The sequence below is a fragment of the Anser cygnoides genome, chromosome 3 (genome assembly GCF_040182565.1).
Source record: "Anser cygnoides isolate HZ-2024a breed goose chromosome 3, Taihu_goose_T2T_genome, whole genome shotgun sequence".
NCBI lineage: Eukaryota > Metazoa > Chordata > Aves > Anseriformes > Anatidae > Anser > Anser cygnoides.
The window spans coordinates 91,758,798-91,784,200 of NC_089875.1; the positions used below are offsets into that span (position 1 = coordinate 91,758,798).

Sequence of the window (25,403 nt, forward strand, 5' to 3'; positions counted from 1 at the left end):
CCTTCACTTCTGTAATGCTTGCCCTGAACTAATTTGGGTAGCAGGCTAGTTTCCTCTTTTCCTGAGGACAAACTCCAGCTATGATACACACAAAAACCATTCAAACAACTGCTTGGTCAGGGGCAAAAAGAATAAAATATTACAAATAAAATAAACAAGAAATTATATGCTTCAGCAACCCCCAGCTGAGTGCCTAGCTGAAGAACAGTCAACTGATCTCTTCATTCCTCTCTTTCTTCGCCCTTTCAGTTAATCAAAATGACTTGACAAGTTTTGCCTCACGTTAGATTGAAAGCTCTTGAGAAACAGAGCTCTGTGCATCCTTGCGTACATTTGTGCTCTGACTGCAGCCTCTGGGCACTGCTGCAGTCCCAATACACAATGGCAGAACTCTAAATGTATATTGTAACTCCCTGCCCTCTCGTGTTACATCCATCTATTCATGTATCCCTAATTATAGAAGAGTAAGACCACTAATCCCAGTGCCTAAAATAGACTGCAGATTATTTTAGGATAAAATCGAGCAGAGTTATGTAGGAACACTGACATGATTTGCAAAATGGAATTGATAATTTAAAGAACCCACACTCGAGAATGAAGGCAAAAGTTCTTAAAATAAGCCTGTGGGAATTTTCAAGGGAAACAGCTAATTAGCAGTCCCCGAAACACATCATCACATTTCAAAACAGGAACTAGTTCTAGAGAAAGTAGGAAGCTGGATTTAAAGCCCTAACTACTGCAGTTATTGGACAAGATTAATGAGGCTTATGTAACTCATTTGCCAGGCTAAACTGAGATCCCCTTGCGTAAGCCTTAAAAGCAGCCTGAAACTGGGACAGATACACCCAGAGCAGGAAGCAAGAGGAAAGCAAGGACACCCATCTCAGTGCCCAGTGTATGGACATCTCGATGGCTCCTTGGGCACCTAAATGTAGCCATACAAGCAGACTCTGAGTAATTTTGAGATTGCTTCTCCATGTGCCCTATGTTCCCTCAAAGCAGCCCAACAACCAGGCAGGCTGAATTAGCCCTGAGTCTGAGCTACCTGGGAATACATAAACGGGGCTTTCCTTTGCCTCATTCCTCAAAGCTGATACACCTAACCCTTACAGATGTCCAGAAAACCAGAAAGATTGAACCTGCTCGCTCTCTCCAACTGGAGAGAGAAGAAACTGCCACAACACAACAGCACGCAGCCACCGCATGGCTGTGGGACAGGGGACTCTTCTCCACAATCATGATGTGAAAATTATAAGTCTACAACAAATCCACAGCCCAAATACAATCATTGTTTTCCATTGGGTATTTAACCAACATTTTGGTAATATTTAAAGACGGCTTTGACATTTAACCACCTAACGCCACACAAGTGCTGCTAGTAGGGATTTTGTCAGTAACTGTGGTAGTGTCACAGCTGCAAAACTTTTTTTGTTAATCCCTAGAAATCTTACAGTTTGGATATTCTGTTTCCTACATTGAAAATCCACCTTGTACTCAATGAAACCTTGTCTACTTTGGTAATATAATATTAGGACTTGAATGTACAATTTCTTCACTCCTATTAACCGTGGCCTTGAGGATATATGATGGTAGCTGGTATATAACAAATTCACCTCTATATTAAATGTTAAACCTGAATAAACTCTCAGGAAATAAGGCCAGAAATTAAGCAGTGTGCAGAAAACAAGTGAAAATCTACACCTCATATGTCATTAAAGCCTTTCACAGAAGCATGGCCCACAACACAAAAGATCCTAATCCCCTGTTTTGGAAGAGAATTCACTTGGGAACTCCCTGCTAATGCAGAAGTATTCCTTCACTCAACCTTGGCTTTCTAATTTTAGGCATGATTTCCAATAAAGCCTATTTACTTTTCTTTTGTATTTATAAAATGCTAAAAGAGATCACCTAGCCAGACTATATAGCACTCTTCAAATGTATTTAATAAACATCAAAAAAGTTCTTAAACAGGCATAACAACACCAAGAAGTAAAACACTACAACCTAAATTCTTCAATGTTTCTATTTCTAACAAACCTCTACATGGAGTCAATCACATTTTTTCAAGTGTATCCACAGGAGTGCATTTTTAATTTAAAATCAATTCTAAAGGTATTTATCAACTACATTTAGATTTTTTATAATGAACACCTTAATTTTGAATTATAAGAAGCAATCTCCTATTCTCTCAAGTTGCTATGCCTTTTGCTAAGAGACATAAAAAAGTGATAAAGTATTTGGAAAGTAGTTTAAAAATTCTAAATGAGATCTTGAAATAATTTCTGGTTTGTGATTAGAAGTTGTATTTTATAGAAAATACAACTATGGAAACTATGGGCTTCTATGGAAAATAAAGAAATTAAAAAATGATAAAAGTATTTTCTAATTGCTGATTGTTTCTTCAGTATTCTAAAGTACAACTTTTTTTTTTTTTTTTTTTAATACCAGTTTTAAACACCAAAGTGGGAAAAAAATATATATATTTAAATCTGTACCCTATCTTAGCGGCTCTTTACTTTGCTTTTAATTTAGAAACACTGTTTGAAAAACCAAATTATCTCCCTCTTCTACATTAACCATTTTTAGACTGTTCAATACCCAAGTGAAGGACTTTACAGCACTCCAACTTAAAGAGAAAATCAGACTAGAGCTTTACATAAAAACAACTTACATCAAAGTCAGGAAGGAATGAGAAGATTAAAAGAGATTCCAAAACTCCAGAGCTGTAGCTGTGAAAAATATTGTTTGTGCTGTGCCAGGAGCCTAACCTACTATGCAGTAATTATCATTACTCTGTAAAGCTTGTTTTACAATTGGTTGAATACAACATTTACTCACTGAACTAGAAAACAAATTATGTCAAAGAAATGTTTAAGTTCTATAAACCAGATAAATGCAACCTGAATTTAAATTCATTTTGATATTTGTATGTCACTTTAAGTAATTGAGTTAAGAAAATATAATAAATCCCCACCCAATTCTTTAGGAAGATCTTCCTCTGTGTCATAATAATTTTATTCATCCTTGATTAGAAAAATTTGTCATCTCAGACAGTAAATTGGTTATTTAATAGGTAGATATTGTGATTTCACAAGGTCCCTCCAAACAGACCATTTTAATGAGATCTGTTCTGAAACACCGGATATTACAGCTCAAATGACTCTTGTTTTTTTGAGGGATTTCATTTATCAATGAGATAATGCTAAAACAACCTACTCCTAAGTGAAGTATTTGGTGTTATAAACACACAAGTTGGAAATAAGGAAGTTGGTTCAAAAATATTTACTTCAAGACACCTGCAACTTTGTAAGGAACAGAGTCAATAATATGGCTGTGGTAACATGGAAAGACTTGTAATTGTTTGAACTGAATTCATCATTGGAATCAGGGAAACCACCACGGTGGAGAATTGGTCTGTTTAAATATATACACAAAACATTTCCAGATATCTTGTTAATCCATAAAAATGAAGTTGCTGGCAGCTATGCTGAGAGTAAGCTAGAACAAGTTAAATAAAAATCACAGAATAGTTTGAGTTCGAAGGAAACTCTTGAGATCATCTAGTCCTACCCCTTTGCTCAAGCAGGGCCACCTACAGCAGGATGTCCACAACAGTGTCCGCTTGAGTTCTGAGTATCTCCAAGGATGGCGACTACACAACCTCTCCGCACAACCTATTCCAATATTTGACAACAATCACAGTAAAAAAAAAAAGTATTTTCTTGTTTTCAGACAGAATTTCCTGTCTTTTAATTTGTGCCCACTACTTCTTGTCCCACCTGTGGGTACTACTGAAAAAGTCTAGCTTCTCTCTTCTTCAGTGCCTCATCAGCTATTTAAACACATTCAGGTATTTATATACATTGGTAAGATCCCCACGAGCCTTCTCTTCTCCAGGCTGAAGAGTCCCAACTCTCTCACCTCTCTTTATGTGAGAGATGCTCCAGACTCTTTAATCCTCTTTGTGGCCCTGGGCTAGACACACTCCAGAAAGCCCTTATCTTTCTTGATGTGACTTTACCAGCGCTGAGGGGAATGACATCTCCCTTGATGTGCTAGTCATCTTCTAATGCAATCCAGGATACTTCTGGACCTTTTTGCCATGTAGGTGCATTGCTGGTTCATGGTCTGTTTGTCCAGCAGTACCCCAAGGCCCTTCTCAGCACAGCTGCTTTCCAGACTGCCTGCCTCCAGTGTGTACTGATGCCAGGGGTTATTCCTCTGCAGATGCAGGTCTTGTTGAAATTCATGCAATTCTTCTTCATACAGTTCTCTGCCAACTTGCTGAGGGTACACTCTACCCCACTGTCCAGGTCATTAATGAAGACATTGGACATGATTGGCTCCAGTACTGAGCCCATTAGTGACTTGTCTTTGACTAGACTTTGTTTCGCTGATCACAACCCTCTTCACCCGGTTATTCAGCCGGTTTTCAATTAACCTCAATGTCCTCCTTATCTAACCCGTCCTTTATCACTTATAATGATACTATGGAAGAGGGCATCAAAAGCTTACTTGGTATCAACAACATTCATTGTTCTCTTCCCATCCATCAACCCAATCTCCTCACTGTAGAAGGCAATAAGGTAATAAGCAATAAGCACAATTTCCCCTTCATAAATCCATGCAGGTAACTCCCAATTACCTTCTTATCCTTCATGCGTTTGGAAATGGTTTCCAGGAGAATTTTTTTTCCATCACATCATGCAGGCTGATCAGCCTGTAGTTCTCTGGATCTTTCTCTTACCCTTCTTGAAGTGATATGTGCTCTCTTCCAGTCTTCAGGAACCTCTCCCAGTTGACACAACCATTCAAAGACAACGAAGAGTCACCTTGCAATGACATTAGCCAGGTCTGTCAGCACAGGTGGGTGCAATCCATCAGGCCCTATGAACTTATTTACATCCAGTTTGTTTAAGTGTTCCCTCGGTGGAGGAGTACCAGGCTGGGGAAGTCTTCCTCACTCTAGACACTCCCTCTGGTCTCAGGGGCCTGAGATTTCTGAAGGCTGGTTTTACTGGTAAAGACTGAGGCAAAGCAGGCATTGGGTACCTGAATTTTCTTTGTCCTTTGTCACCAATTCCCCTTCTCTGTTAAGAGAAGGGTCTCCAAGAAGATCCAGTCAATCTCCTTCTCACTCTCTCTGATGCATGTGCAGTCTGCTGACATCATCCCACAACTCTTCCACTTGATCTTGAGCAACTTGGACTTGAATTCCTCAACAACTGGACATCTCCTGCAGCAGGCCCCAGCTTCAGCAGGAGGACCCTGTCGCTGCCTCCAGCCCGAGACTTGCAGAGCTGCATCCTCCTTCTGAAGCTGTCTGGGTCCAAGAGTCTGAGAGCTACTGCAGTGGTACCTGGGTCCTGTGCCCTGTGACCATCATATTTAAGAATGTGTATGCTGCACAGGGGACGTTTGCTGGCCACTTGCCAGAAGTTCCCAAATCCAAACAAAATCACACAGGAGTTCAGGAAGATACCAAAAAGAAGCAGAGCACGGAAACTACTTCACAAACTGCTGTGCCTGCTAGGTACATTCTGGGCCTGACTCTTACATATAAGAAGGAAAAGTTAACATTTTCTAGATTTCAAGGTATGCTATAACGTATTTAAAATTTTATAATATATTTGTTTAACAAAGTTGCATTGATGTTTTGTATTAAGATAATTTTTTTGGAATTCACTAAAATATTATATAAATAAAATTATATCACTTTCAGATATTTTTTTTTTAAATGCATCAGTTTCAGGGAAAATTTCTGCTACAAAGATATCCAACTAAAGTTAAACATTCATTTCCAAAACTTCTATAATTATATTCTGCAAATATACATTTCATTATACTTAACATAGTGACGCAAACTATGAATGACTCCACACCTAGTATGTATTTATAAATGTGGAAACTTTAAGTACAGCAATATGATAAAATTATTTGAAGACCAAAGAAAACTCCTTACATGGGGAGCTGAAGGACCTTAGTTTTCTCAAAAAAAAATGGAATGGTGACTTGATGACAGAGAAAAAATACTTCAAATGTCTCTTCAACGTAAGGCAGACATGACAAAAAAGTAGGTTTTGAAAGGTCAACCTACATGCTCAAGTGTAAATAAAAAAGCACATTTTGAAATGTGGGATTGACAAGAAACACTGCAGCAATCAAGGAAACTTGTGAAGCCTCTGCTGTTCATGTCTTTCAGGCGGAAACCGTATTTCTGTTAAGGACAGACTTACCTGAAGTGCAGGATTATTCAGGATTACCGAGAGAAATAATGAAGTACTGCATAATGCAGGAAGCCAGGAAGATAGTGTAGCTGTCTACCATGGTTTCCATTCCATGCAATGCTAGGGTATTACTCATACTTTCTGTTTTTTTTCTTGGTCAGTAATATCAGGCCAGGGACTTTTCTGAGTAACATCTGATTACCTTCAGGCGCTCCTCATGTAATTTTGAGCAGTGGTGTAATAATATCAAGTTGCTGCAGCAGTAATATACTGCTCTGAGTGCCTGAAGCCAACAAAATGGAAACTGAAAAGTTATTTGTCTCATAAAGGAATGAGGAGGAGGGAACTGTCCCTACTGGTCCATTTCTCCCAGTGACCAGAACTAAAACCAAATGCTCCTAGCAAGGCCTCACATCTAACATGAACCACTTATAATTATACAAAGTCACTACTGGTAGAGCGAGAAGAAACACTGGTCTTTTTGTAAGAACAGCAAAGGTTTGAAATGAATGCCTCTCAATTTGGAAAAAGCTAATTTAAAGAAAACAGTAAAATGCAATGTACTTCTCAGTTCAGAACAGGACAGGATCTTCTATATTATTTAACTGTTATTCTGATCCATAATCACACACAATGGAAATTATGGAATACTGCTTTTAAAGAGAAACTTGTATTTACTGTACTAAGAACTTGGGGTTAACTTACAGTAATTACTAAGATGAGAATTACTAAGTAAGTAATAACTTAATACATGCAAGAAAAATGTGCAAGTATTTTTGACAGTAAATTCTAGAAAGCATGAAAACTCCAGAAAGTACACAACAGATAGACATAGCAATATATTACTTGTTTTGAGGAGAAAAAAAAAACAAACACAAGACTAAAAACTTTTACAACTGATCAAATTTGAAAGGAGAGAACCCTGAGTGTTAAAGAGGGATGGAAACATAGATTTGGGGAATTCAGTGAATGAGAATGAGCTTGAGTTTTCAGAATAAGACATTAAAAATAAAATATTTCAATATTTCTCTCAATAAAGTAGGAACTTCACCTTTTTCTTCTTTGGTTTGGTGTCTACTCTATGATCTAACCAGGTCCTTTCTGAGGAAAGTGTATTAGCTAGGCTTAAATTACACACCCCAAATATAAATGCAGCTATGCACTACATTTTATTGCAAAGATTAATATTCTAACATCTACAAAATTAGTAATGCTTAACATCTTCCCTTTTTACTTTGCAGTTTGGTTTCTAGAGCAACACTACCTAGAAATAAATACCGATATTTGAATTACTAGTGATGAAGAAACCCACACTTTAAGCTGATAACTTTTTGCTTGTATCTGAAAACATCTGTCTTAATGTGTAATATTTTTTCTTTTGTATTGATATTTAGATAGCATCAATTCACTATTTTTTATCTTTCCAGAAAATTAACGATAGCAATTCCAGTGAAGATGGCCAATGTAATGAAGATAAGAATGATTTATTTTGGAAAAGATTATTTGCCAGGATCTTTTACACCGTACCAATGAAAATGCTTTATATGAAAGTATGAGATCTTCCTCGAGCAACTTTCCCAAAGGGAAAAAAAAAGTAGTAAATTGGGATAAATGTTTCTGCCACTGGTGGAAATGCAGGAGGAAACGCAGGTGGAAATGCATTCTGCACCAATGCATTGTTTCTTTCTATTATGCTCACTACCATGTTATTATGGTATTCCATGATTTTTATTTTTTATTTCCTGGATGGAAAAGCATTAATTATACTTTAAACATATACATACTCTATCACATAATTCAGCAAACAGTTGAAGTGAGAAGCAAGGTCCATACATATGAGCTGTTGATTGGGAAAGGGAAAGCAAATTTGAGAGATCTTAGAAAGAAAGTGAAGCATGAAGGACCATGAGTCTACTGGCTTCGGTGACCAAAGGGAAAAGGGCACAATGAGAAGGCATAACAAAGAAGATGAGAGTAAAAAGGTCCCAGTAAGTGGGAACTGATGAATTTACTCTCGTAAACATAACTAATATACTAAACTACCGATGTGTTTGTTGTACACACTTCTATCATCAAGTTCCATGGCTGAGTTATTTGCATACCATCATTTACAAGCCTAAGAACCTGCTAAGAACTGCTCATTGACTTGGGAGAAAGATCATATCCCAGCGAGATCATGTAACAGAAACACAACAGATGACCAGGCCAGAGAAAATGAAATATATATTATTTTAATAACCAAATATTGACTCGATACAATGTAACTGTGCCTACAATGCATTAATTGGACAAAAGTGTTTACTGCTTTATTTGAAATAATGCATTGATTTCCCCTTGCTTTTGAAATAAATAACCTACAGCCATCATCTGATTCAGTGATGTAAATTTATGCTTTTAAGCAAATTCCACATATATGTCAATATATGTGTCAATAAGCATTTAAAGGTTGGCACAACTTTGAACTAAAATCTACAATTTATATTTATTATAGTTATACATAAATATGCATATGTATAATTATATATAAAGATTTAATTTCTAATATATATATATTACTATGTAATGTTCAATATAGATTATGAGATGAAAGAAATGCTACTACCCAGATTTACTCCTTTTAATACGGCAGAGGGGTACATTTGCCCTAGGTCGCCCCTGTAGTCAAAATAAGGTGACTGGTGTCCACTTTGGGGAGTGTCCCATCATTCATATTTGTTAGTAGTTCTAATAATAACCTCTGTGATCTTGAATGATAAAAAAAAATCCCACTTAAAAACACTCTGAAAAAAAAATGCATGGCTCAGGCCAGTTCAAACAGGAGAAAAACCCACTGGCATGGCTTTTATTCTTCCCTTTCTAACTCATTTTGTATTGTCACTTATCTAAAGCACTAGCTTTGTCATGAGTCTTTTAAAAGGTTTTTTGAGTTTTTGACATAACATCATTAACACTGTTAATTTTCCTCTGCTCCTTAGATCTTGTTTTTAGTGTATTCAGAGGTCTCTAACTTACACACTTAACAATTCTCAATTTGCTATTAATATCAGCCTAATTTTCAAAAGAGCTGAACACTAAAAAATGCTGCTGAAGTGGGAATTAAAATTTTGAAATATGACACATACAATGCAAATGGAAAGAGTAAAAATGTCAGGTTCTCAAGGTTTGGCACCCAAAATTAAACAGATTTTTTCAGAAGTTTTGGGTGCTTCTTTTCCCCTAATATGTTACAGCTCAAGTCTGCAAAATGGGCATAATAGCACCTTTACATCTGAGCAATATGTTGAAGAAAAATCATCAGTTAGTTTAATGCTCAATATTATGCTTTCATGCTCCAAATACAGCCCATGACAAAACCAATAATTTCATATAATGTGAAAGATTTGGATGATCTGCTGGAAGTAGAACAAAGGAACATGACATCTATAATTAAATAAAAAGGAATATTTAATAGCCATTAGATATGTGCTGTCCTGTTTGTCATTAAACAGAGCAGAGATCTTGTTACAAACAGTATGTTATTGTGTAATTAAATGTATTGGAAATGCAAGTGCACATGGGAGTTGAATTAAGACTGCAAACTATGTTATTAAAGCTTGGGTGGGGGTGGCCAGCAGAATGAGTATTGTTGTGAACATCTCACTGGCAGAAAGATAAAGACAGATGCTGTGAGTCTGAAGTCTGCTGTTCCCATTGTCTGGCCCAGGGCAACTGTGTGCATGGCTGAGATTATAAAACAATCAGCACTCCTGTTTTTAAATATATTGGAGTGAGACAGCAGTTCAGTTTTTATGTGTGGATAGGAAATGGCCATGATAAATTTATGAATCCCCTAATTTCCACTGCAAAATAAAAAGGGCATCTCCAAATGAATTTATCCAAAATTATAGATAATACAATGCATTAATTCTGAATCTCTGCCTCAAAAATTAAGAAATTCAAAGAGTGATGCTTCTAAAATAGTCATATTTATAATTGTCCCTAAAGGAGAACTAAGAAACTTTGAATGTCTGCAGACTGAATGCTTCACATAAAAACACACAAAAGTGTACTATAACTGAGTATCTGGAGCCTTTCAGTATCCTGGGTATCTAACTGCATAACAGTAAAAGTCATAGTAATTATAAAATCCTTAATAACAAGACTATAATCCCATGTTTATATTCACCACATAACTTCTGATTCTCCCTTACTACATTGTCTTTTTTTTTTTTTCTGAAAGGATTCTCTAGCCTTCCTTTGAAATTTAAATAATCTCAGTTTTCAAATTTTCATGTTTAACTTATGTGAAATTCATTAATAGTTTTTTAACTTAAAGAAAACAGCAATAAAAAGCATTGAGTAATGGCCTGTAGGCCTCAAAGCTTTTGTTCAAGAACTGGTCTTATGTTATACCAGGGAAGTAGTCACTACTAGAATTATTAAACTGGCCTTTAATAATTCATTGTGGTTGACTAACGTCAATAATACTAAATCCTTCCACTTTAGATAACTTAACTGAGATACTCAACATTATGATACCTAAAGTAACCAAGAATTATTGAGAGATCCAGTTTTAAAACCATGAACTGGGTGCAATTTCATTCATAAAAATATAGAAATGTTTGAGTATGAATATCCTCCCAAGGAGAAAAATAGGATATAAACTTTCAAGTTATTTCTTGAGATATCAGGTTCATAAATATTCATTCTCTGCTCCACTTAAGTACCAAAGATAGGAGGTCAGGGAAAGTGAAAGCATAAGATACACAAGGAAATCAGCCAATTATTTCATTATAATAAAATTCTCAATAACCAAATGTTTATTTCATGCCTTGGGAATAATCTCCACTGTTGTTGTTTTTTTCTTAGTGTATATAGTGTATTCTTTGTATATATACGCTAGCCTCTGACACTTGCATAATGGCATCTACAAAAAAACTCGGGTCATTAGCTCTGGATTCTGATAACATTGTAGATAATGATCTTACATTCATATATCCTAGATGCAGTAAGGTATGGTCTATTTCTGCAAGAAAACTAAATCTCCTGAGCAGTTTTAGTATTCTTCCATTTCAAATTAAAGCAGAAGCATATTGAACAAAAGACAATATCTACATCTGTGCTGCCAGTCATTAAAACATTTTAGATGGTTTAAATTGTTAAATCTCCTTCAACTGAAGAGAAACCTCAAATGTCAAAGCTCATTTTGTTGTCAGCATGCTTCATACTCAGCTGCTACCTTTCAATTTTTTATTAGTGCTTAGAAAGAAGTCACACATCAAGGTCAGTGAGCACACACACCAGTTGTTCACAAAGTTTACTCACCCTTTGACCTTCTTTGCCAGGTGGACCCTGGGGACCCTCCAGCCCTGGCAAACCCTGCAAATGCAAACATTAAACAAATATAACATTCAATATTATTTTCATCCTGTATTATTCTATACAAGTGAGCCAGGTGTCAAGACAAAGCATTTATTTCTAATAAAAGCAGGTTAGTTGTAATTACATCTTCCAGGGGACTGTTGTATTCAAGTGTGAGGAAGAAAATGCAAACTGTAATTATTAATCGTATTCTTTTATATAGATGCTGAATCAGTTAGAGAGGTGAATCAGCAGTACTACTTAAGCAATTATAAATGTATTTAGCTACAGTTTTGTGTGAAAATCTATTTATCTGGTTAAGTTAGGATGCCATAAGAAAGCAAACAATTTATGTTAAGTGAATGACAACTTTACAACTCAAATTCTAACATAGGCCCTGGATGTGGAGGGGAAAGGAAGGGAGGGGAGAGAAGCGAGACTAAATATAGCAGGCAGCCTTATGCTTTCTGTATTGTAAGAATCAGCTCTCTGCTGTTTCCTCTGTGTGCCTGGGCTGAGCTTTTCAAAACCCTTCAGAGTCACTTCTGTCTTCCTCTCACCCCTAACCAGGTGCAGGAGTTTGGGGTATTTTGAATATGTCTGAGCCTTCCTTCTTAACTCAGTGCAAGGCTGACTATGCAGACACAGAATCACAGACTGTTTCTGAGGCATGGGGGTATAAATTTTGTATCTGATTAATGTACAATATAATCATAAAGCCTTCACATAACAGCTTTGTGCTTAGAACACTGCTCCCCCTTAATTTATGAGTCACCTTGGAACAATTTTTTTTTCAAAATGACTTCAAGGAAGCTATCCAATTTCCATTATAGCAACAAGAAATATGAAATGAGTTTCAATGTAATCAGCAAAGAGCACTGAGCAGATCTACTTCCTATAATTTTTTTAAATGAATGTAATATTGCATATTCCTACAGGATATCAAAAAATCAAGAATTTATGTTTAGTTTACTTAACAGTTTGAAATACTAAAATATTACATTCTTAACCATTTAAATTATGCAGACTTGGGTATTACTTCAATACACATCAAATTGAAATACTTCAGCCTGAGTTATATGCTTGGCCAAATTCTGAACTCCTTGTTTAGAATCAATAATGCAGATTTACTGCACCAGTAAGGGTAAACTGAACCCCTGTAAGAGTCGTGTTTTTAAAAAATGTCCAGATTTCCAGGAAAAAAAAATTAAAAAGTTATTTTATGATCTCTAATTCCCAAGATAGACTGGTGAAAGTGAGCATATAGAAGTTGCTAGCTCGTATCTCTTCAATGGATATCTTCAGTTTATTAGAATGAAGGCTGACTTCAATTGTAAATTAAAGCAGACAGCTCAAGGGTTCTTCTTTTCCTATCCTTTCTCTACTCAGCCACTGAATACCTCAGACATTTTTTCACCACTAGATATTTCTTCTTTCCCTTCAGCACATAATACAAACAAGAAAAGGTTTAGAATCTTCTACAAAATTTATGCACGCTGTTTCCATTTTTTTCCAAAAGTTTATGGAACTGGTATATGCATGACAATGTAGTGTCCAATAAATCCCAGTGAGTTAATTGCAGTGCAGTTATGTAGCATATACTTGCACAAACACATAAAGCAATAGGTGAATATGAACTCTGTAAGCCTTTTGTACTTCCTCAAGGTAGTTCAAAAATTTGCTAAGAATCCTTTCTGTTCAACTATTAGCAATATTTTACTTTGTAGAGAAATTCTTGGAATCCAGGAAGAGGTGAAGCTTTGTTTTGTTAATATTTCATTTTTTGTGACAATTTTATGTATGGGATTGAAATGAAAGCCTGTAATGTCTGTTTTATGAAGGAGGAAATACTGAGCCTCACATATCCGTACAATAAGACTCCAAGGGGCTAAGAATTATACAACAATATAACTGCACAATAATGATAATTAACAGCCAACATTTTTGCTCTAGACCTACTTTTATTCTTTTTCTTCTCTCTACAATATTATTGTCAAGAAAAAGGAACCAGATAAGAAGGTTTATCTTCAAGGAAAGGGAGGAGAGCTGCTTACAATTGGTAACTACGCAGGGAGGACTACTCTGTACAAGGAGCCATATCCTGACATTGAATCCGAGGTAAAAGTTCACACTAACTTCAGTGGGATCTTCAGTTTAAAAAGTGATAGGACAATATGGGCTGCATTAAATAACATGGTTGCAAAGCTGCAATAACTTAGCAATGGTAATGACTTAGCAATGCTATCATTATTCAGCATTCACTGGATGAGATCCTGGAAAAATAACTGAAGAAGAAACCTGCAGAAGGAATGAAAATAAAACTTCTCAACGGTGAAATCTCTCTAAAGGGATGAATAAAACATCCCCTGTTAAATTCCTATAAAACCTGGCAATGAATTTAACAGTTCAGGCACAGAAAAGAAGAATGTAATTTGTAAGAAGGCACATCAAGGTTTCTACTTTGGTCTTTTTCCTATTTAACTTATGGAGATCTCCCAGAGATCTCTGGAGATCAAAGATCAGGTTCTCCACTCCTTCAAATTATAGGAGACACAGGTGGTATGCAAACCCCATCAAAGGAACCCATCTCCACAGACAGAGAGAGACAGGCTATATACTGTCACGTGGCCTCATAGAATATGATGTTGATTGTTTTTAAAGTGTTTGTATCAGAAAGCAATCTATTTCACATGTACTGTCTCCACAAGTAAACAACAACCAAAGCAATCAAAATGATTCATTACTGTGTCAGTTTCCAACCTGAGCCTTGCATCAGCAACAGGATGAGTATGGCAAAAAGCAAAAGGAGATGCAGGAATAGCACAAGGCATAAAGTGAGACGTAAGAAAGGCGCTGAGCTCTGCTCTCTGGGGACAGCGACAGGACCCGAGGGAACGGCATGGAGCTGGGACAGGGGAGGGTCAGGCTGGGTGTTAGGAAAAGATTCTTCACCAAGAGAGTGGCCAGGCACTGGGACAGGCTGCCCAGGGAACTGGTCATGGCACCAAGCCTGCCCAAGTGCAAGAGGCATTTGGACAAAGCTCTCAGAAATACCGTTTGATTTCTGGGTGGTCCTGTGTGGACCCAGGAGTTGGACTCAATGATCCTTGTGAGTCCCTTCCAAATCAGGATATTCTATGATTCTATGAACGCAGAAAATCTACTACAATGAGTGAGAATAGCTATGAAAGATAAAACATCATACACTGGGAGACACAAGAGGGTCATACAGCATCTTGAAAAAGAAATTAAGGGTGGGAACTGGCAAATTCCTTTATAAAGAGGTAAACTAATGGGAACTGTTGGCAAGGGAAAAGATGTTGGTTGTTATGCTGTTATGCTAGATAAAGGAAAAGCAAGCTTATAGTTGTTTAAAGAAAAAAATCATCAAAACAGATTAAAATTTAGTCAAGGGAAGAGAGAAAAACCAACATATTTAAAAAATGTTACAGTAGAAAAACTGAGCTTTTAGAAGAACTTGCATCTCATCAAAGGTGTTAATTCCTACAAATATTTTTAATACATAATATTTCTGGCCAGATAAAAACGAATGAGAATTATCAAACTTTAGATGGTAGAAGAAAAATGTGTTTGGAAATGGTAGAAATATCAACTCACAATTCAGACAGTTAAGCTATTTTAAGTTTCATAAGGTATCGGTTTAAAGTGTATTAGTTGGCATGTAACTGCCAGAAGCTGCTTATTACAGGACCGGAATCCTGCCATGTGACTATGCAGGTACAAAAACATGTTAAAATCCTTGTTACATCAAGACAAATATCTACAGAGACATGGTGGAGACTTGGTTTGTGAATTTAATAGTTCAGAATAACTGCCTAACCTAAGAACACATTCTGAACAAAAGCAAAATGTTTACTGTGACCTCTTGGTGAATTAAAAACCAACACAAAATAGAACAGCTGAAGTGGAAGACTGAAATTACTTGAAGTTGTTATTTGTATTACTTCCTCCGGAAGCTTATGTCTGATGCCAAAATCATGTTTAAAACAATATTTTACAAGTCAGTGTATTTTTAGTATTCTGAAAGTTGCTTCAAAATGTAGCTGATTGTTTTTGAAGCAGGCTAGACAGATGCCTTATGCACTCTTAAGTTGCGCTGCTGAAATAGATTCTGAGCATAGAAGACTTTCCTCCTCTACACAAATTAGAGATAGTATACAAATGCTAACAATAAGAAGAAAGGTCTAATTAAGGCACACACACACACGAAAAAATTATACACCTTTACAGACCGTTTTCTGTGTTCTACACATAAACTATTCTCACCCAATTTTGTGCCTTGCAAATTCCAGCACATAAATGACCTCATTTTTTATGGAATAAATGCTGTTAGACAGGGAGAAAGTGCATGAGACAAGTCAAGCAAAGACATGGATAAAAGCTTAATTAGGTATGTAGAAGCAACACGTGGTAATGTAAGAACAGGTCATTTTTTACCCTTTGAATATGTGCTTTTATAATCATAAAACTTGCTACTTTAAAAATACTCAGCTATAATAGACATTATTTGGCTATAGTTGGTATAGTTCCACTGAAACAAAATCAACAGTAGAATTTTTGTTTTTAATTTTTACAAGCAAATCGGTAGGCAATTCCCAGCGCAGAGACTTGACCTAGTTATTCAAGACACAGTTCTCACTAGGATAAAGAAAAACCATCACACTGACGGATTTAGGTTTATGATGATCCCTCTGAGAAGTCCATGAATAGAGCAGGATAAAATTGCACAAATCAATAGTACAGTAAAATGTGACTTGATTCCTGAAGTAACAGAACACGTGATCATGGTAACCTGCTGCAGCCTGAAAGAACCAAAGGGCATTCCTCACCTGTCCAAATACCACTCTTCTGATGGACAGTACTGCTGCTGCTGCACTCATGCAAGAATGCCCCAGCTATGCAGAAAAAACAGACAAGACGTATCCAGATGCCGTTCAATTAAATCTTAAAGTCATCTTCTGATCTGGATGTGTTACCAGACAAGAGATCTACTCTGCCGGTCATGATTTTCACTGTGACCCTTTAACCTGTTTTGAGTGTATTTTCCTCTTTGGCTTGTTTCTACTGCATGTTGTGGGGAAACTAGTGCCTTCCTCCCTTGTAAGAATGGGCTATTGCCATCAGCAACATTTCTATATACCGTCAACATTTCCAAACATGACCTTCCTTCACATCCTTACTGAATTAACTTGGGTTGGAAAGCTGAAACATTTTGACCCTGTTTTTGGCCTGTTACTGCTACTGCAATAATCATACTGCTTTGGTCTTGAGTTTGACATGGAATCGGCCTCTTTTTTTTTTTTTTTTTTTTTTTTCAAACTGCTACCAGCCCACTTACTCACTTACTTCTGTGGAAAAGGAGACAGCATTTATCAGTAAACATTTCAGACTGCAAGAAAACATGATCAGATACTTTTTTTTTATGATAATTTATTACTGATGCAAACAGAAAATATATTCTCAGTGATCTCATTATTCTTAGGGTTTGGTCATTTCTGTAATTCTCTCTGGTAACTTCACCTGAAATTTATTTTGCTTCAGAGACAATAATTTCAAAGGAAAATTGGAAGACTAATTTCACAGAAGTTCACACTTTATGAACCTAGTACTTTTAATAGACCTGAGTTTATCTGCTAAGCAAAAAAAAAAAAAAGTATTTAAATTCCTGAGGAGTAATTTGAAAAGATTCTTTACATGATGTCTGCTGTGAATACAAAAGCATATGGGACTATTCTCTAATCATTCCTCTAATGAAGGACATATAAATTCTATTCACGCCAATTTAGAAGACTGTGAATTTTTGAAAAACATAAATCTGTGAGGCCAAGACATGAATTTTCACTTGTGCCTTCAGTATCAGTATTACTGCACACAGAAGACAGATTGAAATTGCTAAAACATCTTGTTTCACTAAATAGGGTAATCTTAATAGGATCTGCTTCCATACTTAAAAAGCATTTCACACAAAAAAAAAAAAAAAGAATATTTGTAAGTTATACTGTGAGAGTTAAAGATCGTTATATCTAATGCAAAAGAACTAAACTGTTTGGTATTTTTATGAAGTTAATACACCCCCAGTAAAAAGCTCAAATAGTTATAATTCAGATTTTTCATAGAGGGCTATATATGAAAATAAGATAATTAGAGTGAAAATATAATTTTCTGTCTATACTTTCTTTAGTTACCGAGTATTGCTCTCCTTTGGTTCCTGTCATTATGTGAAAAGAATGAGAGGATAACATTAGTTGAGACACTTACTAATGGTAGGTGTGGGTGGTGGTGTACATCCCTGCTTAAGTAACACAAGTTATCCCCAGGAGATGTTTTATTTTTCAGTGTAAGACACAAATCATTTGCAGGAGTTGAAGTAAGTAAAATTTTGCACATGATTTTCCAGGAAGAAGCATCTGAAATGCTGCTGCCAATTGCAACAGCAAAAATGTGGGGATACAGTATGTTACCTCTTCAGAGGTCCATATAAAATCCAAAAAATTACACTATCATTGAATTTGTGAAGGTATTTCCTAGGAAATACTGGAGAGCATGAATTACAATTTTAGCTTTACACAAATAATTAGAGAAGCTATGAGAGGAAAGCTGAGTAACCCCTTGTTGATGTGATGTTTGTTTACTGAGGGAATGGCCGAAAGCGACCGCAGAACTTGCCTGGGCCTGGACCTGCAGCTTCCCCCTTCAGACAGCTCACGCTGCACTTGTGCCCCAGCTCCCTTCGGCCCGATTTAACCAGCCCCGGGAGCCAACATTCCAACTATCTGTTTAGTAAGCAAGTCTTGGGTACTGCTGTCTGTGGCCGACTTAAGCCTTGGCTTCTGCGTAAACACTTGGTGCCATCTGGATGACTATTTTATAACTCCTGAAAGGGATAGGTTCACAGGAACGTACAGACGGACACTCGTTTTCCTCAGGAACTAAAAGCAGCGTATCAAGTGTCGAGAGGAATAGTTATCATATATTTTACAAGAGATTGCTGCGCTACCTTCCCTCACCTGTCACTCCTCTGACACGATATGCACAGGCTTAAGCTGTGGATACCAGAGAGAGAGGGAGCTGCTTAGCCAGCTGTGTCACTTCAGAAAACAGTCGCTAGCTTCTCAAACCAAATGTCACTTTTTGATAAAACTGCCCAGCAGAACGGTATAATCTCTGCCCCTTATTCTCTAAAGGCTCCTCGATTACGATACAATTTATCAGGGAACTTACACTTTTAGAGACTAACCATATTACTGCATAAAGCAGGTAAAATTAGGAAGAAAATTTCATAATATATTCCCAACATGTGCTATAAGAAATTTGAAAAATACCGAAGAAAAGAGATCTGGTACTTATACAGCACTTCAGAAAGTTAAACTAGAAGAGAAATTAAAGACAGCAGAAATAAAGGATGAGAATCAATCATGACTTTGGACTACTCCTTTATAAAACTACTACCAGAACTGAGGAGACAAATACGTGTATCTCCACTCGTAATGTTAATTGACTCCATGGTAACATATAAAAATTTTAAAGCCACATTAAATATACTTAAATATGCACATATGTGTCAAAGTTAGTGCCACTAAAATTTAGTTGTATGAATAATGCATGAATCAAATACTTAAAACGTCCTGTAATTACTAATTTCAGTAGGATTCTAACATAAAGCCTATTTTTTATCTATTTCTTTTTGCAGCTGAGCGTATTTTGCACTACAATGCCATTTTTTTCCCTCTAACTAATCATGCAAGAATGATGATATTGTATTAACAGGACTTTCCATATTTGCCTTAAAAAACCATACTGAAACACATGGGCTGTGATTCTAATCCCAACTCTATTAACTACAGAAACAGCCAGGCATATACTTAAATTCTTTCTGAACTCCCTGCTATTACTGTAAGACACTTTGTTAAGTGTGCATGCTTTAGCATTTTGGTAGAGATTTACCGTTAAATGACATTAAACAAGATAACTCATCTCTAAGTGCTTTGTTCAAAGCAATGCGCTTTCTGATCTATGAAATTTCAATTTCAAACTGATAAAAAAAATGCTTCTTAAAAAGTCACAGCATTATTTCCCCTCTCACAGTTTAGCATAGGCTCATTTGCCTGATAGGTTGTTACAGTTGTTGGGTATTTATGAATTCTGCCATCCATACTATGTCGAAGTATCCCTCATTCGTTAGAGACGCTACAATGGCTATACCTATCTATTAAAACACTGACAGATTTTTCCTCCAAAGACAAATAACTTCATTCTGTCCTGCATATTTTCATGCTGGTGGGCAGAGAACTCTTACTGTGCTTCTGAGCAGTACGTGATTTAGTACTCCCCAGGAATTCCTGAGCCCTTTGAGACACAGGATCACTCACACCCTTTAGACTTTCACATTTCCTATTACTTATGGCTATGTGTTTTTGCAGATTACCTACAAACAACTGGGCATGGATTAAGGACAACAAAGCAGTCTGGGAATCACTGCAATGAAGCAGCCTCAGCCTTTTAGTCATGCTCATGCTCCCCATGATGGGGACAGGACTGTGGTACAGGCCTGCGTGTGGGAAAAATGCTCTGGCCCTGCACAGCCCTGCAGATGCTCTAGTTCATCCTGAGACTGGCGTGAATGGCAGAACTTCTTCCACCGTTGGATAATTTCTATGGATATGAATATGAATGGAAGAGCCTCACAGGGCAGCGGAGCTCTGTAACACCGTAATTTCCCACCTGTATCAACGTGGCCTTTGTGCTGAGGTGGAAGGTAAATGACCCAGGCCCAGACTTCTAGCTTGACCAAACCAAGTCTTTTGGGATATTTCCTCCCTCCGTGCCCAAATGCATTTTGGACTTAGCTCTAACAATGTTTGTTAGTGCGTCATTATTATCACCTCTCTTCCTTCCCTGTCCTACAACATAATAATTCATTTTGTATTTTGATAAAAAGAAATAAATCATTTTTACATTAGGAAAAACTAGAAATGATGATAATGATATAGAGTATAAATTTACAATATTATGCTTGAGTCTGAAACAAATGGAACATTTTAAAACTCAGATTTAACAAGACTCATAACTGAAACACTGATGTCACATTTTGGCTGTAACAACATAAATGGTCCTGACAGAGTAAGTTTTCGTTCAGTGACACGTGAACCTTGATATTATCTGACCTATTACTTATTCACAGCAAGACATCTCCCTTTCCTGATTATATATTGTAAAAGTCATGACCACACAGAAGTCACACAAATAAAAAAACAAATCTGAAGAATGGATTTTCCCTTAGCCACCACAATTCATGTCATTCATCATCTTTAAGTTCTTGCCAACAGAAACCCATGACTATTTACAATGGCAGAGAGAGAAAGACTTCCTGCTGGGCCATATATTCCCACAGTGTTGTAATCTGTCTTCAAACTGCTCAACTTATTCACACCCAGTCTCATCTCTTCTATCAGTTGACAGCTACAAAAAATATTTCAGTACTTCAGTTACTAACAACCCTCTAAAGACTTGTGCCTGCTTTTCTTGAAACTTAAATGTTTCCTTTGTATGAAATTAAAATGTTCCCTAAGTATGACGACAACCATCAGTGGCCGTACCAATGCACTGCCATCTTGCTATGCCTGAATTGACTGACCTGAAACATTGCACAGCATTTTGTAATGAAAGAAATGTAATTCTTTGACAGTCCATTTTATGAAAGGGGATCACTTAATGTATAGAAAGACTGAGTTCAGTCAATTTGAAAGCAGCTTGTGATTTTCAATAACACACTACTAAACTCTGAATATGACTCGTAGTAAAGCTAAGTGCACACAATTTTAACTGAAGACAACAGAACCATATGAATTGAGTAGTTCGTAACACTAACTCTAGGGGAAGAGCTATTCATATGCTGTGGAACTATAGCCTTGGAATTCAGGAGTTTTTATTTCTGCCACTCTTTTGCATCATTATCAATTGTTGTCACCCACATGGATTGTCCTTACTGAGATGCCCATTCTCATTTCAGTTTGTGAAAAGAATCACTTGGATCAGACAAAATGTATTACTTTTATAAAGCTTATAAAGCTTAAAAACATCTTCTACTCTGTCTATAGCACTATCTAGCCAGAATACAACTAATACACAGGCCATGGAATCTTCAAAATTTTGTCTTCTGCTGCACCCGTATATATCAGATCCTTGCACAGAAACTGTGTTAGATCCATACTCAAGAAATCTTTTCTTGATACTTGAAAGACAACTAATCATTATGTCTTATCTCACTCTTTTTTTCTGTAGGTAAGTTACAAGAAAGGGAATAAATCAGTTAGTAACAGAATTTGCAAAACTTCTGGAGTCTGATACACAGACTTCTATAAAGAAAGGAAGGTACTTGTCTGCTTTTTTATGCCCCCTCTGAAAACTGTAGAAACAATAAAAGAAACTAAATGGCTGTATTAATGTTCTGTGTAAAAATCTAGTAATTGATATTCCGTCATTATAATGTGACACTACTTTTTTTTTCTTTTCAGTCTGTGCTTGTTATGTATGTCTGGTCATTTGTAAGATACAAAGATTATATAGATGTCAAAACCACAACATGTAAACACCTAAATTTGAAAGTATTTTAAATGACAAACTCCAAACTTTTTTTTGGATAAAGAAAATTTCATACTGCTGCATATATTACCCTCAACTATTATCACCTGTCTCCTTTGAATCATTAAAATTCAAATAGTGTACTATTAAGACATTACTAAAATTATTTTAATTATCAGTAGCAGCATTATTATGTAATGCAAGAAACCATAAGTGTATGATGTGCTTCATGAAAGAATGAATTGTATTTCCCACAGAGTTATATAGCTCCCATGTTAATTTCCAAGTTTTAACCTATAAACTCTCAGTTTTGTGATTGCAGTAAACTTCTCCATTTAGTGCTGCAATTGCTTTATTTGGATAAGAAGGTAGTTACTGAACATTCATAACTTTAAAAACATGCTTTGAAACTTACATGGATGATATTAGATGAAGAAAAATTCACATTTTTCATGAACTGATGAAAGCAATTAATAAAGCATTTAATAACATGACTAATTATAGAAGCTAAAAAAGCACGATCAAAGATTTTGGAATATACTTTGCACCTACAAGTAAAAACTGTGCTCCTGATTCAAAATACTTTGTTCTGTACGCAGTAAAAAATGGAGACTTCACCCCCTCCTCTAGAACAGCATTTGGATACGTGAATTTCTGTTATCACTTTATCACCACAAAATCTATGTCAAATGGGGAAAACAGTGTTTTAGTGACAACTACTTAAAGGGTCATAGTCTGTCATGAAAAGAACACAGACTATGATATTACATCAGAATTAAATAGCATATAGCGACATAAAGCATGTACATGAAGCAGTCACTAACTGTAGGAGGTTGGGAAGAGCATAAACACACAGTAAGTCAACAGGAGTAGCTTTCCAGAGGGCTTTTCAGACTGAGGGGCATTACCATGTAGGGGTATCAGACACTTTACAGGATACAGTGGAAGTGTATTTTGGGATTGCGCAAGAGTTATTTATGGGATGTTTAGTGGAAGAACCAAATCTAGGGAATGTCTGGGTGCCAGTGACTAGGGAAAGACTAGGATGAGGGGCAACTGCTGGGCAGGCTGAGTGTCAGCCCAGCTACTGGAGGGATGGATGCACATTGCGTATACATTTCCCACAACCAGACCTTCATTGTGATCAACCAAAGAGTAACAGAACAAGACTGCTGGTGCTGTTCATGGAAGTGCTGAGTGTGCACCTGTGCTGACCTCCACAGCCATACACATGTATACTCACCTCTAACCATCCCCCAACCCTTAACTTTCTGACAATAAGGTCCTGTACATCAAATATGAACATTTTTATGCTAGATATATAATACTGTGTCATATATGTGACTTTGAAGTCATAACAAAGTTCTTAATAACACAACCAGACAACAGAATAATTACAGTATCTTAAAAAGTGCTAATTACTTCCGCAAGCTTTTACTGAAAAATGCTGTTCACTAAAAATATCAAGTGAATTTAATCTTGCTAGTATTTAGTGGGAAACAAGAAGCTTTAAATATACTTATTTTCTTTACATTTATAAATTTCCCTTTTCTCTGCTTCACAACTCATACTGAAAATGTAGTGGCATTCTAAAAAGAGGGCCCTGGCTCTTAAATTTAATAATGGAAGTACTTACTTTGTAAATAAGCTACAAACTGCAGCATTTCTGACCGATTTCCTTTATTTTTTTTATTATTTTTTTTTTTAATGTGTACTTACACTTAAGGCCATCGGTCCTGGTGGTCCCACATCTCCCTGGTTAAAACAGGACAGTAAATAAATGAGCAATCTCGTTTTAAACCTTTAGGCATTTTAGAGGATATGCACCATAGCTTAAGTAAATTCAGTATAGTCATCACACATTCTCTGGTTATGAAAATATATGAGTAAAGTGATATTTTTTTTCAGCAATTGCATAGGTACAGACAATTCTCCATAGGTTAAATGAAAAAACAAAAACAATGAAACAACGAAGCCAAAACCAACACCAGATAGACCTCTGCATAAATGAATCACAGTTTACAAAAAGCAATCCTGCAAACACGTTTGCACGTGTTAAATTACAAGCTGCCACTAATATGCATAAGGTGGCCACTGAAGTCAGTGTGACTGCTCCTATACGTAAAGACATCTGACTGTAAAATGTTCACAAAATAGCTTTTTGAGGTCTGAACCTCACTGTGAGACCTTCAGGTGCAGTCAATGGGAGCAAATCAGAGCACCAAGAGAGCAATTCAGAACATGCAGTTTAGGTTCCTGCTCTGAATTGCTTTCAAAAGAAGATTCTCCCCCTTCTGTAGTGATAAAGAGTGCTTGCCTTCCTTATTTAGAGTTAGTCTGTACTTACATTCTTCAATCCTTACGCTAGACAAATGGCAGCAGTGTGTGTTTATCATACATAGTTAAGGCAGTATATTAAATATTGAAGAAATATCATGCACGTTCACATATACATGCAACTTTACAGGTTAAAAAAAAAGAAGTACCTTTTCTCCTTTGGGACCAGCCAAGCCAGGACTACCAGGGTCACCTTTGAGTCCCTGGGCAAAAAAGAAGAATGCATATTGGTTATCATCCTTGGAAACTGTTGGACAAAATCCTCTACTGCCGTGAATTAGTATATACTAACCAAATAAGCCTTAAAATATTAGGACATAACAGAAATAAAAATTAAAAAATTAATTCTTTATTTTCATTATTTTGTGAACAGAGAAATATCTACCGAAAGACCACATGCATCTTCAACAGAGAATTAAATATACAAAGCCAAAATCTCTACCTTGACTATGCCACTTTATGGCAAGTAGCATGTAGAAATTCAAAGTTCTTTTGAGGTTTCAGTAGGTGCATATCTTGTGCATTCAACAAAGATAAATAAAATGACAGTCCCACAGCACATTCTCTTCAACTCTGCTAAAACTGGGAATGGTAGAAGTGGACAGAGCATTGTGGTTTCTGGGTTTCAGTTAGCAATGTTGAGCTGGTGAACTGCAGCAGGGTTCACCTCAGAGCAACTGCCATAACCTCCAATACTCTAATTTTCACCAGTGTTTGAGAAGGGAATTACAGAAATCACCAAGTCCTTTGTACCTCTCTCCCCAGTTCTGCCTTCAGCTGGAGAAGCCAAAAACGTTACCTACTCTTATACATTGCAAACGCAGTGATTTCACAACATGGCTATTCCACTAACATGTCTCACCAGAAGCACCCCAAAAAGAAAAATTCTTATTTCTT

At 36.5% G+C, this 25,403-nt stretch overlaps 1 protein-coding gene across 13 annotated transcripts in view; it reads right to left on the minus strand.

The window, feature by feature from the left end:
• Positions 1-25,403, minus strand: part of COL19A1 (collagen type XIX alpha 1 chain) — a 202,718-nt gene that overhangs the window by 75,469 nt on the left and 101,846 nt on the right. For all 13 annotated transcript variants that reach the window (XM_066994731.1, XM_048077444.2, XM_048077446.2 and 10 more), the window contains 3 exons: positions 24,656-24,709; positions 23,889-23,924; positions 11,532-11,585 (listed from right to left, as the gene is read on the minus strand). In XM_066994731.1, coding sequence (XP_066850832.1) covers positions 11,532-11,585; positions 23,889-23,924; positions 24,656-24,709 — 144 coding nt within the window. The remainder of the gene's footprint in view (positions 1-11,531; positions 11,586-23,888; positions 23,925-24,655; positions 24,710-25,403) is intronic.